At 42.4% G+C, this 19,494-nt stretch overlaps 2 protein-coding genes and 1 pseudogene across 2 annotated transcripts; all 3 read left to right on the top strand.

Annotated features, from left to right (window-relative positions):
* The first annotated feature begins 1,059 nt into the window (after nucleotides 1-1,059).
* ZNF93 (zinc finger protein 93) lies at nucleotides 1,060-8,299 on the top strand. The gene is made up of 7 exons (XM_032625615.1): nucleotides 1,060-3,215; nucleotides 3,583-3,656; nucleotides 4,302-4,428; nucleotides 5,259-5,311; nucleotides 5,577-5,838; nucleotides 6,029-6,108; nucleotides 6,581-8,299. The coding sequence occupies exons 1-7, from the start codon at nucleotides 2,900-2,902 to the stop codon at nucleotides 8,021-8,023; spliced, it is 2,355 nt and encodes a 784-aa protein (XP_032481506.1). The 5' UTR covers nucleotides 1,060-2,899; the 3' UTR covers nucleotides 8,024-8,299.
* A 5,785-nt stretch (nucleotides 8,300-14,084) lies between these two features.
* On the top strand, nucleotides 14,085-14,982 carry LOC116750671 (olfactory receptor 7G3-like; the record flags this gene model as incomplete). Its single annotated transcript, XM_032625614.1, is given in 2 exon segments — nucleotides 14,085-14,206; nucleotides 14,208-14,982. Coding segments are annotated over 2 exon segments (897 nt in total), but the record flags the coding sequence as incomplete, so codon positions are not given.
* Nucleotides 14,983-18,300: 3,318 nt separating this feature from the next.
* LOC116750670 lies at nucleotides 18,301-19,293 on the top strand (annotated as a pseudogene).
* The last annotated feature ends 201 nt before the right edge of the window (nucleotides 19,294-19,494 follow it).

Below are 19,494 nucleotides of genomic sequence, written 5' to 3'. Positions count from 1 at the left end.
TTTTGGGCAAGAGATAAGTTCAGTCTGATAAGCTTCATCCAAGGTGCCTGCAAAACGTTTAGATGGCCATAGTTGAAAAGGCAGCAGGATACATGGGTCTTAAGCTCAGATTTGAGTTCTCAAACTGGAGATTTGGGTGTTATGAGCATAGAGATGGAATTGATTTATTTTTAATATTTATTTGGTTGCACCGGGTCTTAGTTGCGGCACCTGGGCTCCTTAGTTGTGGCAGACGAACTCTTAGTTGTGGCATGCACGTGGGATCTAGTTCCCTGACCAGGGAATCTAAGCCGGGCCCTCTGCATTGGGAGCGGAGTCTTCCGCTGCGCCACCAAGGCAGTCCCGAGATGGAATTTAATTTCAAGGGAATGCATCGCTGTGGAATACACAGAATAAGGTGAGAGATAAGGGCCAGGACTGAGCCTTGAGGACAGTCAACAGTGGGAGAGGAGCTGGCCAATGATCCTGAAAGACAGTGGCCAGAGAAATTAGATGCTGTAAGGAACGGCACCAAAAACGGAGGAGAGCTTAAACAAGCTTTATTTGGGAACGCTCCCGGGCGAGGTTCACTGGTCCGAGAGAAAGGGGCCAGAGAAGTCGCGCCTGGGTGCGGGTGCGAACAAAATTTATAGGGGTGGACGCAGGGGAGACGCTTGCTGTGTGAAGCAGCCCCCCTTTTCGGTAATCTTTTGGATGTTGTGGCAATGTCGGGTGTCGGTTGCATCAGCTTCAGAGCCGTTGGTTCCGCCCCTCGGGGAGCGGGCGGTTGCGTCAGCCTCAGAGCCGTTGGTTCCGCCCCTCGGGGAGCGGGCGGTTGCGTCAGCCTCAGAGCCATTGGTTCCGCCCCTCGGGGAGCGGTTGGTTGCGTCAGCCTCGGAGCCGTTGGTTCCGCCCCTCGGGGAGCGGGAAGACCGGGGCCGAGTGGAAAGTCCCGGGCTGATGCCACTCGTGGGTCCGGCTGCATTAACCACCCTGGCGGGGGTTCCGTCTGACTCCCTGGGCCCTTCCCCGGACCTGCTGGCCTTACAGATGCCAACCAGGAGATTATGGTAACAAAAGCCCCGAACAGAGGCTGATTTATAGAAGAAAGTAGCGATAGAATTTTTCTGATGAACGAACTAAGTCAAAGACAGAATGGCATTCACTGGATTAGTCCTCTTAAATCCTTGGCAGTCTTGGCAGAGCAGTGTCAGTGAGGTGGTGGTGAGACAGAAACCAGTTTGGAGTGTAATTAAGGGAGGTGAGGAAATGGGGAGAATGAGAGGGTAGACCAGTCTTTCCAGAAGCTGGATGGAGAAAAGGAAGAGGGACTGAGCAGTAACTGTAGGGCTAAGTGGGACCCAAAGGCATGAATTTGTTTCAAGATGGGAGATTTTTAATTTTTTTCAGACCAACAAGAACATTTATTTACAAAGAAGAGATGCAAGGCAATATGTATTAGAAAATACAAGGCAATATTTAGAAGATGTAAGAATATGCAATCACTTAAGGTAACTCTCAAACTTTAGAAAAATTACAAAGGAAAAAGGAAAAAAAAATGAGTAAGGAAAATACCTGTCTCCAAGGCCATGCACTTGCTCTTCATTTTTTTTTAACATTCTTTTTTAAAAAATCTTTTCCATTATGGTTTATCATAGGATATTGAAGACAGTTCTCTGTGCTGTACAGTAGGACCTTGTTGTAAGATGGGACATCTTTGATTATGTTTCAATGTTAGAAGTATGAGTACACTGGAGTAGAAGTTGATGGTGATGGAAAAGAGCAAAGGAATAATTAATAAAGCAAGCTTTCTGAGAAGGTAGGAAGGGATTAGACCAGTGGTTCTTAAAGGGGAAATTTTGCCCTCTAGGGGACATTTGGCAATATCCCTTTCACAACTAGAGGGGGATGCTACTGGATAGAGTCCAGGGATGCTACTAAGCATCCTACAATGATAGGATGGTACCCCCATAACAAAGAAGTATCCAGCTCAAAATGTGCCAAAGGTGGGAAACATGACATAGCAAAGTAGCAGATACTGACTTTAGATAAGAAGGCAGACATATCTTGTTTGCAAAGTGAAAGAAACCATGATGCTGTGGAACTACTTTTGTACTAGTGGCAAGAGAATGAGGAATCCTTCTTTCATTGTTAGAGTTTCTCTGCAAAGTAAGATGTAAGATCATTTGTTATTGAAGAGATAAGGTTGAGACCATATGAGATTCAAAATCTTGGAGGAATTGTGAAAAGGTCTTTGGATAACCAGGAGGTTAAATTGCCTGTTGGGCTTTTCCTTTAGTGTTGAAGCCCCATTTAGAGTATGTGGACTCAAATTTTTAGTGCTTCCCGTATAACTTATTGGATAGGAATTACCCAGGCAGGATAGACAGATGGTTGGAATTATCTAAGGCAGGTGTTACGATTCCTCAGAGAGGAATTTGAGGTTTTAGAAAATATATTATTGAAGTGATGGGCCATGGCATTTCATATGTAGTGCCAAGGAAATGAGGATTATAAATAGCAATACGGTGGAAGTATGGATGGCTTGGAAGCTTCTTTGAGGTAGGAAAGCAGACGCAATACAGGCAAAAAAGTGAACAAGATGGAAGTATACCTGCTGTGTTCAGAAAGTGGGATGTCTGACTTTTTGCCTTCGTAGAGAAATTTAAGGTGTTTGGTTGAGATGTGGAAGCCATGGACGTTTGCTAGTTTACGCCCAAGAACATGGAATCATCTTGAATCAGAGCAGGGATGGGAGTTAAAATGAAGAATGGGAGTCAGGTGACAGTGACTCTAACAGGTCAGGTCTATATGTTGGTGCTAATTCAGGGGAGAAGCCAGTGAAGTGCCTCAGTGGAGATGGAATTTTTGATAAGTGGTGGGTAGTGTGGTTTCATAATGTGGAGAATGTACATTAGGAATGGAGACGGTCAAGAATACCCACTATATTGCTTTGAGGTTGTACATGGCATGCAAAACAATGACCCAGGATCACAGACAGCTTGAATCTGAAAGGAACACGTATTGGATGCATGGTGATGCAACTGTCCTAAGTGCAAAGGAGAAATGGAAAGCTTGTGAATTCTCTTGTCAGTACTTCTTTATTTCAGAGCCCTGCCTGGAGTGGATCATAGAAGCAGTAAGAGGAGCATCCTTGTTCTCCTGGTTGCTGTCTGATCATATTTACTACTTACAGACTTGCAGAATGGCAGCCCCACATCTGTCCACTATATGTGGTGAGTTCCTAGGGTAGATTCACTTTACCAGGATCAAGTGGGCACAGAATAAGGGAGTTGAGTAGCCACAGGGGACTGGGAAGAAGGAGCTGAATTGAAAGGAGGTGGGTATGGAGCTCTATGAACACTTGGTGCCCCAGAATTTGCTCATGTGGGATTCAGTGCCCTTTGGGATTTTAGAGGAAGGGCATATGTGCATGGTGGGGAGAGGGAAGAAAATTTCGGGGTGGCACCTCCTTATCCTATCCATTTGTTTTATAAAGCTGGGAAAGGTAACAACTCAACCTTTCTGACTTTCAACTTCCCTTGCTAGGAAAGTTGAGACTATGTATGTGCCTAGAAACTCATGTCACCCTCTCTCCTCTAGCTCTGCCTGTCCTAGACCCTTCCTGTGCCCATGAGAGGATCACAGAGACGGAAAACTTCTACTCTGGGTTACAAGTGAGTCATAATTTTTTTTTCTTTCTCCTAAAATACATTCCTGTCCCCTGGGGTGAATGCATCTCCTTCCAGTGCTCTGGAACCTCATAACCCATCCTGCATTTTGAAACTTCTGATGGTGGTTAAGGGGCTTACAAAAAAAAATTCTTCTACTACCTTACTACTTACAGGTTTTTTTCAGGCATCTCTCCTGCTTAGTGCTGTTAGTAAAAGAAGTAAAATGTAAAAGAAGGATATAAGACTGTCTTAGCCTCAAAAATGTATGGCCACTCTGTGGGAAATAATTTTTTCATTTAGGAAGTATTTCTCTCATTCTTGCAACGTGTTCAGGTCTCTGATTAACCCTGCAGATAGAAGAGAGTGCGATTGTGAAAGCTTTCAGGCTAGGAGTGGAGAGATACATTTCATCATGTGTTAGAGAGGCCTTAAATTCTTGAGGCTGGTTGAAATTCCTTAAGGCGTGAGCATGAGTAGAGAAGGAAGGATTCTGAGAACTGAATCCTGGGTTAAATGAAGAGCCCTCATCAGAATCTTGAATTTACTGCGCAACAGGTCTTCATTTCCAGTGCTATTATGCATGATCCTCTCCCCAGGAACATTGGTGGGGTTGGTGGCTGGTTGAGACAGAATGTGTTGTCATTTTAGAACTCAATAACCTTTGAGGATGTGGCCATGGACTTCACCCAGGAGGAGTGGGCATTGCTGAATTCATCTCAGAGAAAACTGTACAGAGATGTGATGCTAGAGAACTATAGAAACTTGGTTTCACTGGGTAAGACTAACAGAATCCCTTGATTTATTTACTGAATTTGAGCATGGATTTCTTGGGTGAGTAAGACCCAATCAACTTGTGATACAGCCTATAGGAGTTTTTTTTGTAGGCTTTTACTTTTAAGAAAAATTGCCATATTGAGACATATTTCACATACCATAATTTACTCATTTGAAGTGTACAAAACAATGGGTTTTTTTCTAGTATATTCATATAGCTGTGCAACCGTCACCACTGTCTAATTCCATAACATTTTTGTTGCTCCACCTACAGGGTGTTTCATTCCTCCCTGCCTGCAGCCCCTGGCAACAGCTAATCTACTTTCCTTTTCTACAGGTTTCCCTATTCAGCATTTCATATTAATGGAATCATACCAAATGTGGTCTTTTGTGACTTATCTTTTCACTTAGCATAATGTTTTCAAGGTTCATCCTTGTTGTAGCATATGTCAGTACTTACATCCTGTTCACTGCTGAATAATATTCTCTAGCACAGATATACAACATTTTGTTCAGCCATTCATCAGTTGATGGACATTTGGCTTTTGACACTTGCTGTTATGAATAATGCTGCTACAAACACTCACATACAAGTTTTTGTGTGGACATATGTTGTCTCTTATCTTGGGTATATGCCTAAGAGTAAAATTGCTGGGTCATTTGGTAACTTTATACTTAACATTTTGAGGAACATTTTGAGGAACTGCCAAACTGTTTTCCAAACTGGCTGTATCATTTTACATTCTCTTCAGCAATGTATGCAGGTTCCAAATTCTCCACATTCTTACCAACACTTATTTCCTGTCTTTTTTTTTTTTTTGCGGTACGCAGGCCTCTCACTGTTGTGGCCTCCAGTTGCGGAGCACAGGCTCTGGACGCGCAGGCTTCGGATGCACAGGCTCCAGACGCGCAGGCTTGGCGGCCATGGCTCACGGGCCCAGCCGCTCCGCGGCATGTGGGATCTTCCCGGACCGGGGCACGAACCCGTGTCCCCTGCATTGGCAGGCGGACTCTCAACCACTGCGCCACCAGGGAAGCCTGGGATGGGAATATTCTTAAATTAAAATGTCACAGATCCTGTTCTCTTACCAAGGTTCAGTAATTTCTCTTGGAAAGACAATTTTTCATTTATGGAAAGTTGATCTCTGAAATGCTTTACTTTTGCTTTCTCTGTCAGAATTTTGTCATTTTGCTGCTTATAAAGTCACAACTGCCTATCTTCAGAACCTCAGAGAACAAAGTTGTTGTCACAGTTTGATGGTAGTTTTTGTTGTATACTGCATGGTCCTCTCATATGTATCTTTCCCCATAATAGGACATCAACTCAGCAAGCCGCCTCTCATCACCCAGATGGAGCAGGAAGATGAAATGGAGATAGTAGAGAGAAGAATTCACCAAGACACCTGTTCGGGTGAGCACCAGGCATATATGAATGTCTTACCTACAAGATCTGTTCCCTGTGCTAAACATCCCACCATTTTATACTCTAGGAACTTGAGGTTATGTTTCCCATTTGTTTCAGATTGGGTTGGGGCATTACCTGCTTTTTGTCAGCATACTGTCACCATGTCTTTTACAAAACTTTTTCCCACTTTGTTCAGATGAGCTGATTCTCCTTAAAACCAAACAACAACAGCAAAAACAAGGTATTTTGGAGAAATATATGCTCAATGGCAAGAAGGTAAGAGTCACATGGGATAATTTCTTGTCCTCACATTAGAAGTCCAGAATTCTATAAGATAGAAAAGGACTAGAGGGTAATGTGAGTGATATCACACTCATTTCACCAACAGAAAGCAGAAGATTCTCTAAGTATTCATTTGAAGGAAACTCATAACTTAGTTCCAAAAATGGTTACAGAGAATCTCCAAGGTAAATAATTAAATAATGGAATTAGTTGTTAAATGTTTAAGATACTCACTTAAGGCAATTTTATCTTAAATCTGTTGAAGAGACTCCAGTGAAGCCATTTGGTAGAGCAATCAGCTTATTCAAGCTGATAAACTCAGTCAGAAACTGCATATGCACTAAGAAAATGTGAAACTCTCATGCTAATAAAGTGCTCATGAGATGTATCAGAATTTCTGTCGGGGGAGATTCTCAGTCATGAACATGATAAATCCTGTGATTGTAACTCATATTTTAATCAATAGGAACAAACTCTTGGAGGCAGTCCCATTCAATGCAGTGAAATTGTTGAAGCCTTGAGTGTGAAATTTAACATTACTCAGAATAAAATTTACCCTAGCAAGAAACCCCATCGATACCTTGACTCTGCAAAAGCCCTTAGAGATTCTTCACGTCTTAAGCCATCTGAGGGAATTCTTCCTCGGGAAAAATCTTATGAATGTAAAAAGGACGAGAATGCCTTCCTCAGGAGTTCTAACTTAGCTGGGCACAAGAGACAACATACAGAAGAGACATCCCATGAACGCAGTGACTTGGGGAAAGTCGTAAATTCAATCTCACACCTTAAGAAGGATGAAAAAACTCACTCTAGAGAGAAGCCTTTTGAGTGTAATCAGTGTGGTAAAGTATTACAGAGCCATTCATCCGTCAAGTTGCACATGAGAATCCACACTGGAGAAAAACCGTTTAAGTGTGATCAGTGTGGGAAAGCCTACAGCTCAAGCTCTTACCTTACGCGTCACAAGAGAATTCATACCGGGGAGAAGCCCTATGAGTGCCGTGACTGTGGAAAAACCTTCCGAGATAGCTCACTTCTCAGACAACACTCAGGGACTCATTCAGGAGAAAAACCCTACAAATGTGATCAATGCACCAAAACCTTCAGCAGAAGCTATAGGCTTGCCATACACCAGATAACACATACTGGAGAGAAACCCTATACGTGCAATGACTGTGGGAAAACTTTCAGTATTCTTCCATATTTTAAAAGACATGAGAGAATCCACACTGGAGAGAAATCCATTGAATGTAGCCATTGTGGTAAAGCCCTGAGTAGTAAGTCATCTCTTAAGGTACACCTGCGGATACATACTGGAGAGAAACCTTTCAAGTGTGATCAGTGTGGGAAAGCTTTTAGGCTGAGCTCCAACCTTATCACGCACAAGAAAATTCATACTGGAGAGAAACCCTGTAAGTGCAATGACTGTGGGAAGGCTTTCAGGGATCGTTCATGTCTTAAAGAACATGTGAGAATTCACACTGGAGAAAAACCCTTTACATGTAATCAGTGTGGAAAAGACTTCAGAGTGAAATCTTTCCTTATTTTGCACAAGAAAATTCACATGAAAATGAAACATGAATGTAAGGAATGTGGGAAAACCTTCCCTGGTCTCTTATCTTATAGGAGGCATATGAAAATCCATACCAGGGACGAGAAACCTTTTAAGTGCAGTGAGTGTGGAAAAGCTTTTAGCAGGCATGTGTCCCTTACAGTACACATGAGAACTCACACTGGAGAGAAACCCTACGAGTGTAATCATTGTGGAAAATCCTTTAGTGTAAAGTGTAATCTCAATGTGCACAAAAGAATACATACTAAAGAAAAACCCTATAAATGCAGTGTCTGTGGGCAAGGTTTCAGTAAATCCTTACCCCTTCGGCGTCATGAGAGAACTCATGCTCAGTAAATCCCCTTTTAATGACATCCATGTAAAGTAGCTTTCAGTGAACTCTCAATCTTTAAGGCATACAACCAAATGCTAAGTGAAAAGAACTGGTTGTGAAGAATGTGAGAAAGCCTCTAAGTAATGCATATATGGAAGAAACCTAAGTTATGCAACGACTGTGAGAAATCCTTTATTCATTCATTATCCCTTAGAAGATATGTGATAACGCTGAAGGGAAAATGTTTTAATATCTTCAAGACTTGTTACTTGGACTTCCCTGGTGGCGCAGTGGTTGAGAGTCCGCCTGCCGATGCAGGGGACACAGGTTCATGCCCCAGTCCTGGAGGATCCCACATGCTGTGGAGCGGCTGGGCCCGTGAGCCATGGCCGCTGAGCCTGCGCGTCCGGAGCGTGTGCTCCGCAACGGGAGAGGCTACAACAGTGAGAGGCCCAAGTACCGCCAAAAAAAAAAAGAGACTTGTTACTTGAGAAAAATAAACACCTAATGTTTTAAGCCAACATGTTTTCCGTGTGTTTGTTCCTTTGTTTTGTGTGTGTGGTGGTGGTAGGGAGGTTTTTTGTTTTTCTTTTTTCACTCCTAATTGACTAGTCACTAAACAACAGAGTCCACAGATGGTCAGTTTTTAAAAATAAAGTTTTATATATGGTAACAAAAGTGAAAAATTATTTGGTACAGGGATGTATGTTTAATAGAAGTTTACCTATTGGATAAAGCTCTTAAGTTGTGCTTACAAATTATCTGTGTACCTCTATATTTCATGTGTCCTAACCTACCATTGCCTGCACAAAGTCTGTAATGGACCTTCCCATGAAGATTGCAGATGGTGAAATTCTCCTTGGAATTCTGAACTTTCTCCAACACATTTTGTTTACATTTAACATGTAGAAGAATGTACAATTGCATGAATTTTTACAAGGTAGAACACTTCTATATTAACTACACTCTGGTTAAGATATAGAATATTAGGGCTTCCCTGGTGGCGCAGTGGTTGAGAGTCTGCCTGCTGATGCAGGGGACACGGGTTCGTGCCCCGGTCCAGGAAGATCCCACATGCCGCAGAGCAGCTGGGCCCGTGAGCCATGGCCGCTGAGCCTGTACGTCCGGAGCCTGTGCTCCGCAAGGGGAGAGGCCATGATAGTGAGAGGTCCGCGTACAACAACAACAACAAAAAGATATAGAATATTATAGGCACCTGAGAATCATTCTTTAATGCTCTTTCCATTACTAATCACTCTGATTCCTACCACCAGAATGTAGGTACTCTATGGAATCACGTCTTTAATTTTTTAAGTCAAACTATAGTTGATTTACAACGTTGTGTTCGTTTCTGGTGTACAGTAAAGTGATTCAGTTATAGGTATATACACATATTCTTTTTCATATTCTTTTCCATTATGGTTTATTATAGGATATTGAATATAGTTCCCTGTGCTGTACAGTAGGATGTGGGACTTTGTTGTTTATCTATTTTATATATAGTAGTTTGTATCTGCTAATCCCAAACTCCTAATTTATCCCTTCCTCACCCCTTTTCCCTTTGGTAACCATGAGTTTGTTTTCTATGTCTGTGAGTCCGTTTATGTTACCTAAATAAGTTCATTTGTGTCTTTTTTTTTTGGCCACGCTGCGAGGCTTGCAGAATCTTAGTTCCCCGACCAGGGATCGAACCTGGGCCCTGGCAGTGAGTGCTGAGTCCTAACCACTGGACTGCCAGGGAATTCCCTGGAGTCATGTATTTTAAAACAACTTTATTGAGATATAATTCACATACCACAAAAGTTCACCCATTCGAAGTGTAAAATTCAGTGATTTTTAGTGTATTTAAGGTTATGTGCACTCTGTGCCTGATACCGTATGGTCTCATTTGTGCCTGGCTTCTTCTGCTCAACGTTACATTTTCGAGATTGATTTTTGCTGTTGCATTTAGCAGGAGTTTATTTTCATTGTTGCATAGTTTTCTATAGAATGAATATGCACACTTTATCATTCAACTGTTTTGAACATTTTATCTGTTTATAGCTGGGATATTTTACAAATGGCTCTGCCACAAACATTATTGTACATGTTTTTTGATTCACAATTGTACATAATTTTGTTGGGTATGTGTTAAGGAGTGCGTATTTATTCAAAACTACCAAACAATTTTCCAAAGTAGTTGCACCAATTTACATTCCCAGTCTCTTGCCAATATTCCACATTGTCTTTTCAGTTTGGCCATTTTAATGAGTGTGGAGTGCCATATTTTGATTTTTAAAATTTTATATTGAACTACTTTTACACTTAGAGAAAAGTTGCAATAATAGGGAGTTGCTGTATATCCCTCAGGGTTTCTCAGTATTGATGCAATCAGTTTATCAGTCACTTCCTTTATGATTAGTGTTTTTTGTGCTTTTTTTTTTTTTTTTTCTCGCGGCACGCGGACCTCCCACTGCCGTGGCCTCCCCCCCCCCGTGGAGCACAGGCTCCGGACGCGCAGGCCCAGCGGCCATGGCTCACGGGCCCGCCGCTCCGCAGCATGTGGGATCCTCCCGGACCGGGGCACGAACCCACGTCCCCTGCATCGGCAGGCGGACTCTCAACCACTGCGCCACCAGGGAAGCCCCTTTTTTGTGCTTTCTTTAAGATTGTTGGTTTATGTCTATTTTTCAGGCAACCTCGAAAAGCCTGCCCAAGTAACTAGGAAATTGGTTTCCTTGCTACCTCTTTCCTACTAACTTTATTCATGTAGGAACTTTAATTAAGAAAGGAGAAAATTTTCTTAAGTTACTGTGTGACAATGATCCCATGATACATTCCCTGCATCCCTGAGTCTCTGTCCCTATGGGGACTTAAACCACTCTTCCCTAGTCCTTTAGTGATAATCTCTGGCTCAGAGAAGGCTGGGAGTTGGTCTTAGGAGGAGGCCATCAGGTCCCTTAAGGTTAGACCTGAGAATCCAATAATGCGATACCCTGGATGTGAGAGGAAACATGGGAAGAAAATGACATATACCTGTCTGTCCTCTCAGGGTCAGGAAGTCAGCAATGCAGGAGCTCTCCCTTCTAGCATCTGTGCTCCTTAAGGCTATAAGCTGCCTGGGGGAAGTAATGACAGTACACATTTGGCTAATGAGGAGCTTTGGAAACTGAGCCCCCAGGCCATAGAGACTGCATATAGTCTATCTGTGACCACTCAATAGCCCTACTCAGGTCAGGAAAGAGCATACTGGAGTCTCCTGAGATGATCCCTTCTGCCCAGCATCCAGTTGCCTTACTTGGTGCATCTGCCCTTCCTGGGGACAGATTTTCCATCCCCATCCTTCAATATCCAGAGGAAAGGTGAATGAGTACATTGATGGCTCCAAGGTAATCTGAAGTGCCCAATAAATGCAGTGAGAAATCGAACAGTTTATTTTTTTAACCAGCCTATCTGGAGGACATCCAAGAGGTAAGATAAAGTTCAGTGGAATTACAAGTGAGATGACAAGTTTTTGACGTTCTTGGTATATTTACTTTTCCACATTCATCCTATTTGCAATCAGCTTTCATCATTTCTGGCTCCTATTCTGTCTTCTAAATCCAAGGGACTCCTTCCCCAGCTGAGTATGAATTAGCCTCTTCAGAAATCTGGCAGATGTTTTTACAATTCTCTGGTTTCCCTCATTTATTTGGTAGTGAGTGGGGCTGGAGTGACGTGAGTTTGGCTTCTCAATTTTCCCAGTCCTCATTCCAGATTTCACCTTTAGAGAACTCAATCAAGTCTTGTCCTTATCTCTTGCTTCTGAGGACTCTGGGAGAGGACGTTGAGTCTACTGTTTAGTCTTTCTTTGAAAACCTCCAAACAAAACATTACAAAATATTTTAAACCATGAGAACTGCACAGCAAGCAGTAAAATAAACAGCCGTGCAACCACCTTCCAGAATTAATGCCAAGCTTTTGCCATATTAGCTTCAGCCACCTTTAAAAGATTGTGACGAAGGCAGACATCATTACAGAGCATGCTCGGTGCTCAGAAGAAAACCACCAGGACAGAAGTCCAGAGCCATGAGCTTACAGAGTAAGCAGGGTCTCAGTGCAGTCACAGGAAAACTTACATGTGTGTTGGAGCACATGGGCATGTGAACCTGCCTTTTCAACTATAAGTTGTATGAAATGTAGGTGTAGGTCAAGTATTTTTCTTTTGGCTGCGTTGGGTCTTTTTTGCTGCGCATGGGCTTTCTCTAGTTGTGGCACGCGGGGGCTACTCTTTGTTGCACTGCGCAGGCTTCTCACTGTGGTGGCTTCTCGCTGCAGAGCACGGCTTCTAGGCACGCGGACTTCAGTAGCTGCGGCGTGCGGGCTCACTAGTTGTGGTGCACGGGCTTAGTTGCTCCCGCGGCATGTGGAATCTTCCCGGACCAGGGCTCGAACCCTTGTCCCCTGCATTGGAAGGCGGATTCTTAACCACTGCACCACCAGGGAAGTCCCAGTAGCTTACTCTTGACATTTTCTTTCTTTTTTTAAAAATTGAGATATAATTGACATAGAACATTGTATTAGTTTTAGGTTACAATATAATGATTTATGTATCTATTGCAAGATGATGGGCAAAGAACAGCTTTCATGTCAAAGTTGAGGGAGATATGAGGCTGCTGAGTTCATTTCAGAAGGACTGCAGAGGCAAGCTGAGGAGACTTTCACTGGTCAAAAGACAATTTGAGAATTAATATAAATAATAACTGCAGTGTATTGAAATATATCAAATGCATTTAAAATCCAGGAGTTCATGATGACAACATTTATCGTTGGATAATGCTGAAAACCAATTATTTTAAAAAGTGATGAACACAGGAATCAAGAAGTAGTCTTTCTTATAAGAACTCAATTTCTTATAAGAAATAAATCTATTTTTTACAAAATATTTATTTAGTTATTTGGCTACGCCAGGTCTTAGATACAGCACGAGGGATCTTCATTGTCAGTGCGGGATCTTTAGCTGCGGCATGTGGGATCTAGTTTCCTGACCAGGGATTGAACCCGGGCATCCTGTGTTGGGAGAGTGGAGTCTTAGCCACTAGATGACCAGGGAACTCCCAGAAATCCACCTATTTAATTCGGGAAATTTCATCTTTATGGAAGTATTTCAGCCAATAACTGAAAAAAGAATTAAAATGTCAGCATTTTGTAACTCCTGGTGAATTAATAGATCCAGGCAATAATTATTACAAGAAGACAAATAGGCAATATATTCTTCCTCATGAATATATTTAAGGATGCCAAAAATTGAACCTAAATTTAATCAAGATTCTAGACTAGAAGTAGGCACATTTTTTTCAGTAAAGAGCTAAATAGTAAATGTTTTAGGTTGTGTGGGCTATACGGTCTCTGTCACAAGTATTCGCAGCTCAGACGTTGTAGCGGGGAAGCTGCCATGGACCATAAATAAACGAATGGCTGTGTTTCCGTAAACCTTTATTTACTGAAATAAGCAGCAGGCAGAATTTTGTCCACAGACTGCATTTTCCCAAACTGTATTCTAGAATACAGTCTTAATAATTTTATTCTGGAGTTATTTGCTTGGAGGCATCTTAAGGGAGAAGACAACATTCCATGACTATTTTCCTGTGAGTATATAACCCTACTTGACAAAGAATAGATGGACTATAAAAGCTTGGGACAGGGCTTCCCTGGTGGCGCAGTGGTTGGGAGTCCGCCTGCCGATGCAGGGGATACGGGTTCGTGCCCCGGTCCGGGAGGATCCCACGTGCCGTGGAGCGGCTGGGCCCGTGAACCATGGCTGCTGGGCCTGCGCGTCCGGAGCCTGTGCTCCGCAACGGGAGAGGCCGCAACAGTGAGAGGCCCGCGTACCGCCAAAAAAAAAAAAAAAAGCTTGGGACAGGGGGTGGTGTGGGGCGAAGCTTTATGGGAATGTAAAGCAAGAAAAGGAGAGGAAAGAAGAGGGGAGAGAAGGAAGCAGGAGAAAAGACCTGTAACTGATTGGTTTCAAAATATGGACCAGATTAAGGAAGTTTCTCTGAAGTTTTGTTTTCTTGTCACCATCTTTCTAACAGACCCATTGACAACGTGAAACCCTGAAACCTCTCTGATACTGCAGAATTCCTCCTCCTGGGACTGTCAGGGGATCCAGAACTGCAGCCCCTCCTCTTCTGCCTCTTCCTGTCCATATACGTGGTCACTGTGCTTGGTACCTTGCTCATCATCCCACCTGCACACTCCCATGTACTTCTTTCTCTCTAATCTGTCTTTCGTTGACATCTGTTTCACCACCACCACAATCCCAAAGATGCTAGTGAACATCCAGACACAGAGCAAATCCGCCAGTTACACAGGATTCCTCACCCAAATCTGCTTTGTCTTGACTTTTGCTGGACTGAAAACTGGAATTCTGGTCATGATGGCCTATGATCGATTTGTGGCCATCTGTCACCCACTGAGGTACAGTGTCATCATGAAGCCCAAGCTCTGCAGGCTGCTGGTTCTGATCTCCTTTGTTAGTGTTGTGGATGCCCTGCTCCACACTTTGATGGCACTGCGGCTGTCCTTTTGCACAGAACTAAAAATTCCCTTCTTTTTCTGTGAACTAGCTCATATTCTCAATCTCGCCTGTTCTGATGTCCTCATCAATAATGTCCTCGTGTATTTAGTGACCAGCCTGTTGGGCGTTATTCCTCTCTCTGGGATAATTTTCTCTTATACTCGAATTGTCTCCTCTGTCCTGAAAATCCCGTCAGCTGGTGGAAAGGATAAGGCATTTTCCATCTGTGGGTCACACATAATAGTCGTTTCCTTGTTTTACGGGACAGGTTTTGGGGTGTACTTTAGCTCTGCAGCCACTCAGTCCTCCAAGAAGAGTGCAGTAGTATCAGTGATGTACACTGTGGTCACCCCTATGATGAACCCCTTTATCTGTAGTCTGAGGAGCAAGGCTATGATGGGGGCTTTGAGGAAACTCATCTCTAGAATATCATCTTTCCATTGATTTCCACTTGCTTTAGGCTTAACACTGCTGGAATATAACACAGAGAAATAAATTAAGGAGAGGTCCAGCAAGTCTGACCACCTTCTTGAAATACTTAAGACAGATATCAGATGGTTAAGGGTGAGAATTTGTTTTTAATTAAAGAAAAATTTTGGTGTTTCTTTTTTATTTTATTTTTATATTTCTGGGGGGTGAGAATTTTGGAATCAGACCACCTGGATTTGAATCCTACCTCTGCTAAACAGTAGCTATGCGACCTGTGACAGTTTACTTGAACCCTCTAAGCTCAGTTTCCTCATCTACAAAATTGGCATAATTGTATTTACAATTTTGGAAGATTTGAGACACTTCGATTCTCTCAGTGAGAATACATGCGTGCTTTCAGCAATAATAAGGCAAAAGTCTCGACTCTCATAGGGAAATGATAAACGATCACTTTATCATCTTTTCTAACAATGACTTTAGAGGTCAGATAGGTCTAGGCACAAAAACACAGGGCTGCATTTCATTCTGCCTAAGCCTTCCTCCTAAGGCTGCTCCCATGATGGTCATCAATGCCTATAGCTGTGCAGGGACACTACAGACACAATAACCAGAAACAGAAGACTGGCTGCCTCTCCTTAGGTCTCTTTGCAATGCAGAAAGAATCTTTCCAAGGAGACACCCAAAAGACATTGTTTTTATTATCAGCCTGATTTGGGACATATGTCCTGTATTAGTTTCCTATTGTCATTGTGACACATTACCACAAGTCTGGTATCCTAAAACAACACAAATGTATTCTCTTGCAGTCCTGGAAGTCAGAAGCCTGAAATCAGCTACACTGGGCTAAAGTCAAAGTGTTGGGCTCCTTTTGAAAGCTCTAAGAAAAGAATGAAATGTGGAGTTATTGTTTTTCGTTTGTTTGTTTGTTTTTGGCTGTGCACATCATGGCTTGTGGGATTTTAATTCTGTGACCAGGGATTGAACCCAGGCCAAGGCAGTGAAAGCGCTGAGTCCTAATCACTGGACTGCCAGGGCATTCCCCGGAGTTATTGTTGAATGCGTAAAGAATTTCTGTTCAGGGTGATGAAAAAGTTCAGGAGATGGTTAATGGTGGTGGTCCCACAACATTGTGAATGTTCTTAGTGCCATGGAATTGAACACTTTAAATGGCTGAAATGATAAATTTTATATCTATTTCACCACAATTTAAAAAAATCAAAAAAAGGGAATTGAAACTGATAAATAACATCATTCTCTCTAGACAAAAATGAACAAAAATCATTCCAATGTTAAGCAAAAGTCAAAGTGATTAAATATTTTGGAAGACAATATGCAAAGATATTTTTATGACCTCAGAGGAGTTGAGCACCTGGGAGACTAATACAATCCAAAAGGTAAAGACAGAGGAATTTAAGCACTTTAAAAATAAGCCACTAGGGCTTCCCTGGTGGCGCAGTGGTTGAGAGTCCGCCTGCCGATGCAGGGGACACGGGTTCGTACCCTGGTCCGGGAAGATCCCACATGCCGCGGAGCGGCTGGGCCCGTGAGCCATGGCCGCTGAGCCTGCGCATCCAGAGCCTGTTGCTCCGCAACGGGAGAGGCCACAACAGTGAGAGGCCCCCGTAATGCAAAAAAAAAAAAAAAAAAAAAAAAGCCACTAATAAAAAAGTTAATACAGAAAAAAAAAAGCCACAAACAATTTTCGAGAATGAAAATTCAGAATTATTCTTTCAATATAATGAAGAAAAAAGCAGGGCAAATAAACTTCCAATGAAATATCTCCACATGTGACCTTATTCACTCCATCAATATCAACGTGCTTTGATTACTCAGTACGGAAATAAACAACTTTTAATATATTCCGGCACTCTCAAAAATCAATCCTTCTCACCCTCTCCCCTGTAGCCCCCAGTCTACTTTCTGCCCTTATGAAGTTGCCTATTCTATGTACCTTATAACTGAAATCATACAATATTTGTCCTTTTTTGTCTGGCTTATTTCACAGAGCATAATGTTTTTAGGGTTTATACATGTTGTAATGTGTCAGAATTTCATTCCTTCTTATATGGCTGAAATGAATGAGTAAATAAATAACTTCATAACCTACAATTATAACCAGGCTTCCTGATATCATTGATTGCATAGATATGCCACTGGTTGTATCTAAATAAAGAATACTAGAGTCCAGTTAGAGAAGAATGGTTTGTCCACATTTGCATTGTATGTGAAATACATGTGAACAGAAAGAGGTGGAGCAGTGAATGATGAACACCTGGCTTCACAGCATCAGGGAATCAACCACCCTGAATTTTTCCATTATACCTTCTTGGCCTTTAAGGATTTGCACTGCACTGGCATCAGAATGATGATGAAATTGTTTGGCTAATGAGGAGCTTTGGATATTGGTCCTCCAGAGGTACAGAGACTACAAATTGTGAAAACTGCACTCAACAGCATTTCCCCGGTAAAGAAACAGCACACCTGTACCTCCTCCTGGAGATAAGCCTTCTTGCCCAGGAGCCTGGAGCTTCACTCAGTCCCTCTCCTCTTATAGAACTTTAGTCTCCATCACTGAACATCTAGCAGAGATGCATCATTGCATCTCTAGGAGAGATTCCATCATTGCACAGTGAAGTCATCCAGGTAGCAAAATGTCCCTTTGTTAATGTTTGGAAATCAGGGCAGGTGTTTTACTACAAGTTTATCCAGGGGAAACTGTGAGGAAAGGACATGCATAAAATGATTAGAACCAAGGCATTCATTTACCTCATGCCTGTCTCCCATCTTGACGTGTTCCCTCGTACCTTTCCCGAAATCCTCAAAGAGCTCTCATTCTGTCAGTCTCCTACTCTCTCTCCACAATGGCAAAGAACATGTTCATTTACAAACATGGTGATTGTTTTCAACTTGGCGGGCATTTAACTTCATTTCTGTAGTGGTTTCGGGGAGGAGGCTTGGGCAGTTTTACTGTATCTTCCAGTTCTGTGTTTTTAACACAGCTCGGTGTTATCTCTGTTGCCAAGCTGTGAGGTCTCTGAGAAAGGAGGTGGCAATCCAGTTAGATTCATCAGCCTGACCACCTGTTTCTCCTAATAAAGTTACCAAATGTTATAAATAATCAGAATATCATAGTGTAATTTTTAAAATGACCATTCCTAGATCCTTTCGAGAATGAACAAATGTTGACACACTGCTTTATTAACTTCAGGTCTTTTTTCAAAATAACAAAATAACAAGCGTATGGAAAGCATCCCTCCATTCCATTACTTCCCTTCCCAAACTGGTGTTTGCCTCTGGTGATACTCCTGCTGCTGGACTAGGGACCACATCTTTTCCATCAGATCTATCAACAATATGGAACCCAGAAACCAAACAGATGTTTCAGAATTTCTTCTCGTGAGACTGACAGAGGATCCAGAACTGAAGACCACTTTCTCCAAACTGTTCCTGTCCGTGTACGTGATCACCATCCTGGGAAACCTTCTCATCATCTAGGCTGTCATCTCTGACTTCCAACTCCACACTCCCATGTACTTCTTTCTCTCCAGTCTGTCCTTTACTGACGTCTGTTTCAGCACCACCATGATCCCAAAGATCCTGGAGAACATCCAAGCACAGAATCAGAGCATCACTTGTAGAGGCTGCCTCACCCAGATCAGCTTTGTTCCGACTTTTGTTTGTTGGGAAAACTTTCTCCTTTTAGTTATGGCCTACGATCGTTATGTGGCTATTTGTCACCCACTAAGATACAGAGTCAGCTTGAACCCCCGCCTCTGTGTTCAACTGATTCTACTCTCCTTGTTCATTAGCATTGCAGATGCCCTGCTCCATAGTCTGACGGTGCTACAACTGTCCTTTTGCACAGACCTGGAAATCTCCCTCTTCTGTGAAATTGTTCAGGTCATCAAACTTGCATGTTCTGATACCCTCATCAATAACATCCTGATATATTTTGCAGCTAGCATATTTGCTAGTGTTCCTCTTTCTGGAATCATTTTCTCTTAGATTCAAATTGTTTCCTCCATTTTGAAAATGCCATCATCAGGCAGAAAGTAGAAAGCTTTTTCTACCTGTGGGTCTCACCTCTCAGTTGTTTCCTTTTTCTATGGGACAGCTTTGGGGGTGTGCATTAGTTCGGCAGTTACTGACTCTTCCAGGAAGACTGCAGTGGCTTCACTGATGTACAGTGTGGTCACTCGTATGATGCACCCCTTCATCTACAGCCTGAGGAACAGAGACGTGAAGGGAGTTTTGAGGAAACTTATTGGTAGAGTATTTCTTTTCTGTGATTGTGTCATCCGATTTGGGATGGGTTCACTAGAATGAATCAAAGTAAAAGGAATACTGATGAGCTAGAATGCCTGACTCTTTCATCAGTAGGTCCTTTGATAAATAGATAACATGATGGCTAAGTGCATTTTAACTTAGGGTTAAAACCTGAAGTGCTCTTTTTTTTTTTTTCTTTAGCACTGTGATTTTTGACACATGATTTCCATTCTCTAAGAAAAGTTTCTTCAGTTAAGGTCT

The sequence above is a fragment of the Phocoena sinus genome, chromosome 3, assembly GCF_008692025.1.
Source record: "Phocoena sinus isolate mPhoSin1 chromosome 3, mPhoSin1.pri, whole genome shotgun sequence".
Taxonomy (NCBI): domain Eukaryota; kingdom Metazoa; phylum Chordata; class Mammalia; order Artiodactyla; family Phocoenidae; genus Phocoena; species Phocoena sinus.
This window is presented reverse-complemented; position numbering and strand designations above follow the sequence as displayed.

Excerpts from the sequence above, each read along its gene's own strand:
- ZNF93 (XM_032625615.1), top strand. The coding sequence starts at position 2,900 with ATGGAGACGGTCAAGAATACCCACTATATTGCTTTGAGGTTGTACATG. Across the intron at positions 3,216-3,582 it reads ACATCTGTCCACTATATGTG|CTCTGCCTGTCCTAGACCCT; the intron begins GTGAGTTCCTAG and ends TCTCTCCTCTAG. Across the intron at positions 5,839-6,028 it reads TCACCAAGACACCTGTTCGG|ATGAGCTGATTCTCCTTAAA; the intron begins GTGAGCACCAGG and ends CACTTTGTTCAG.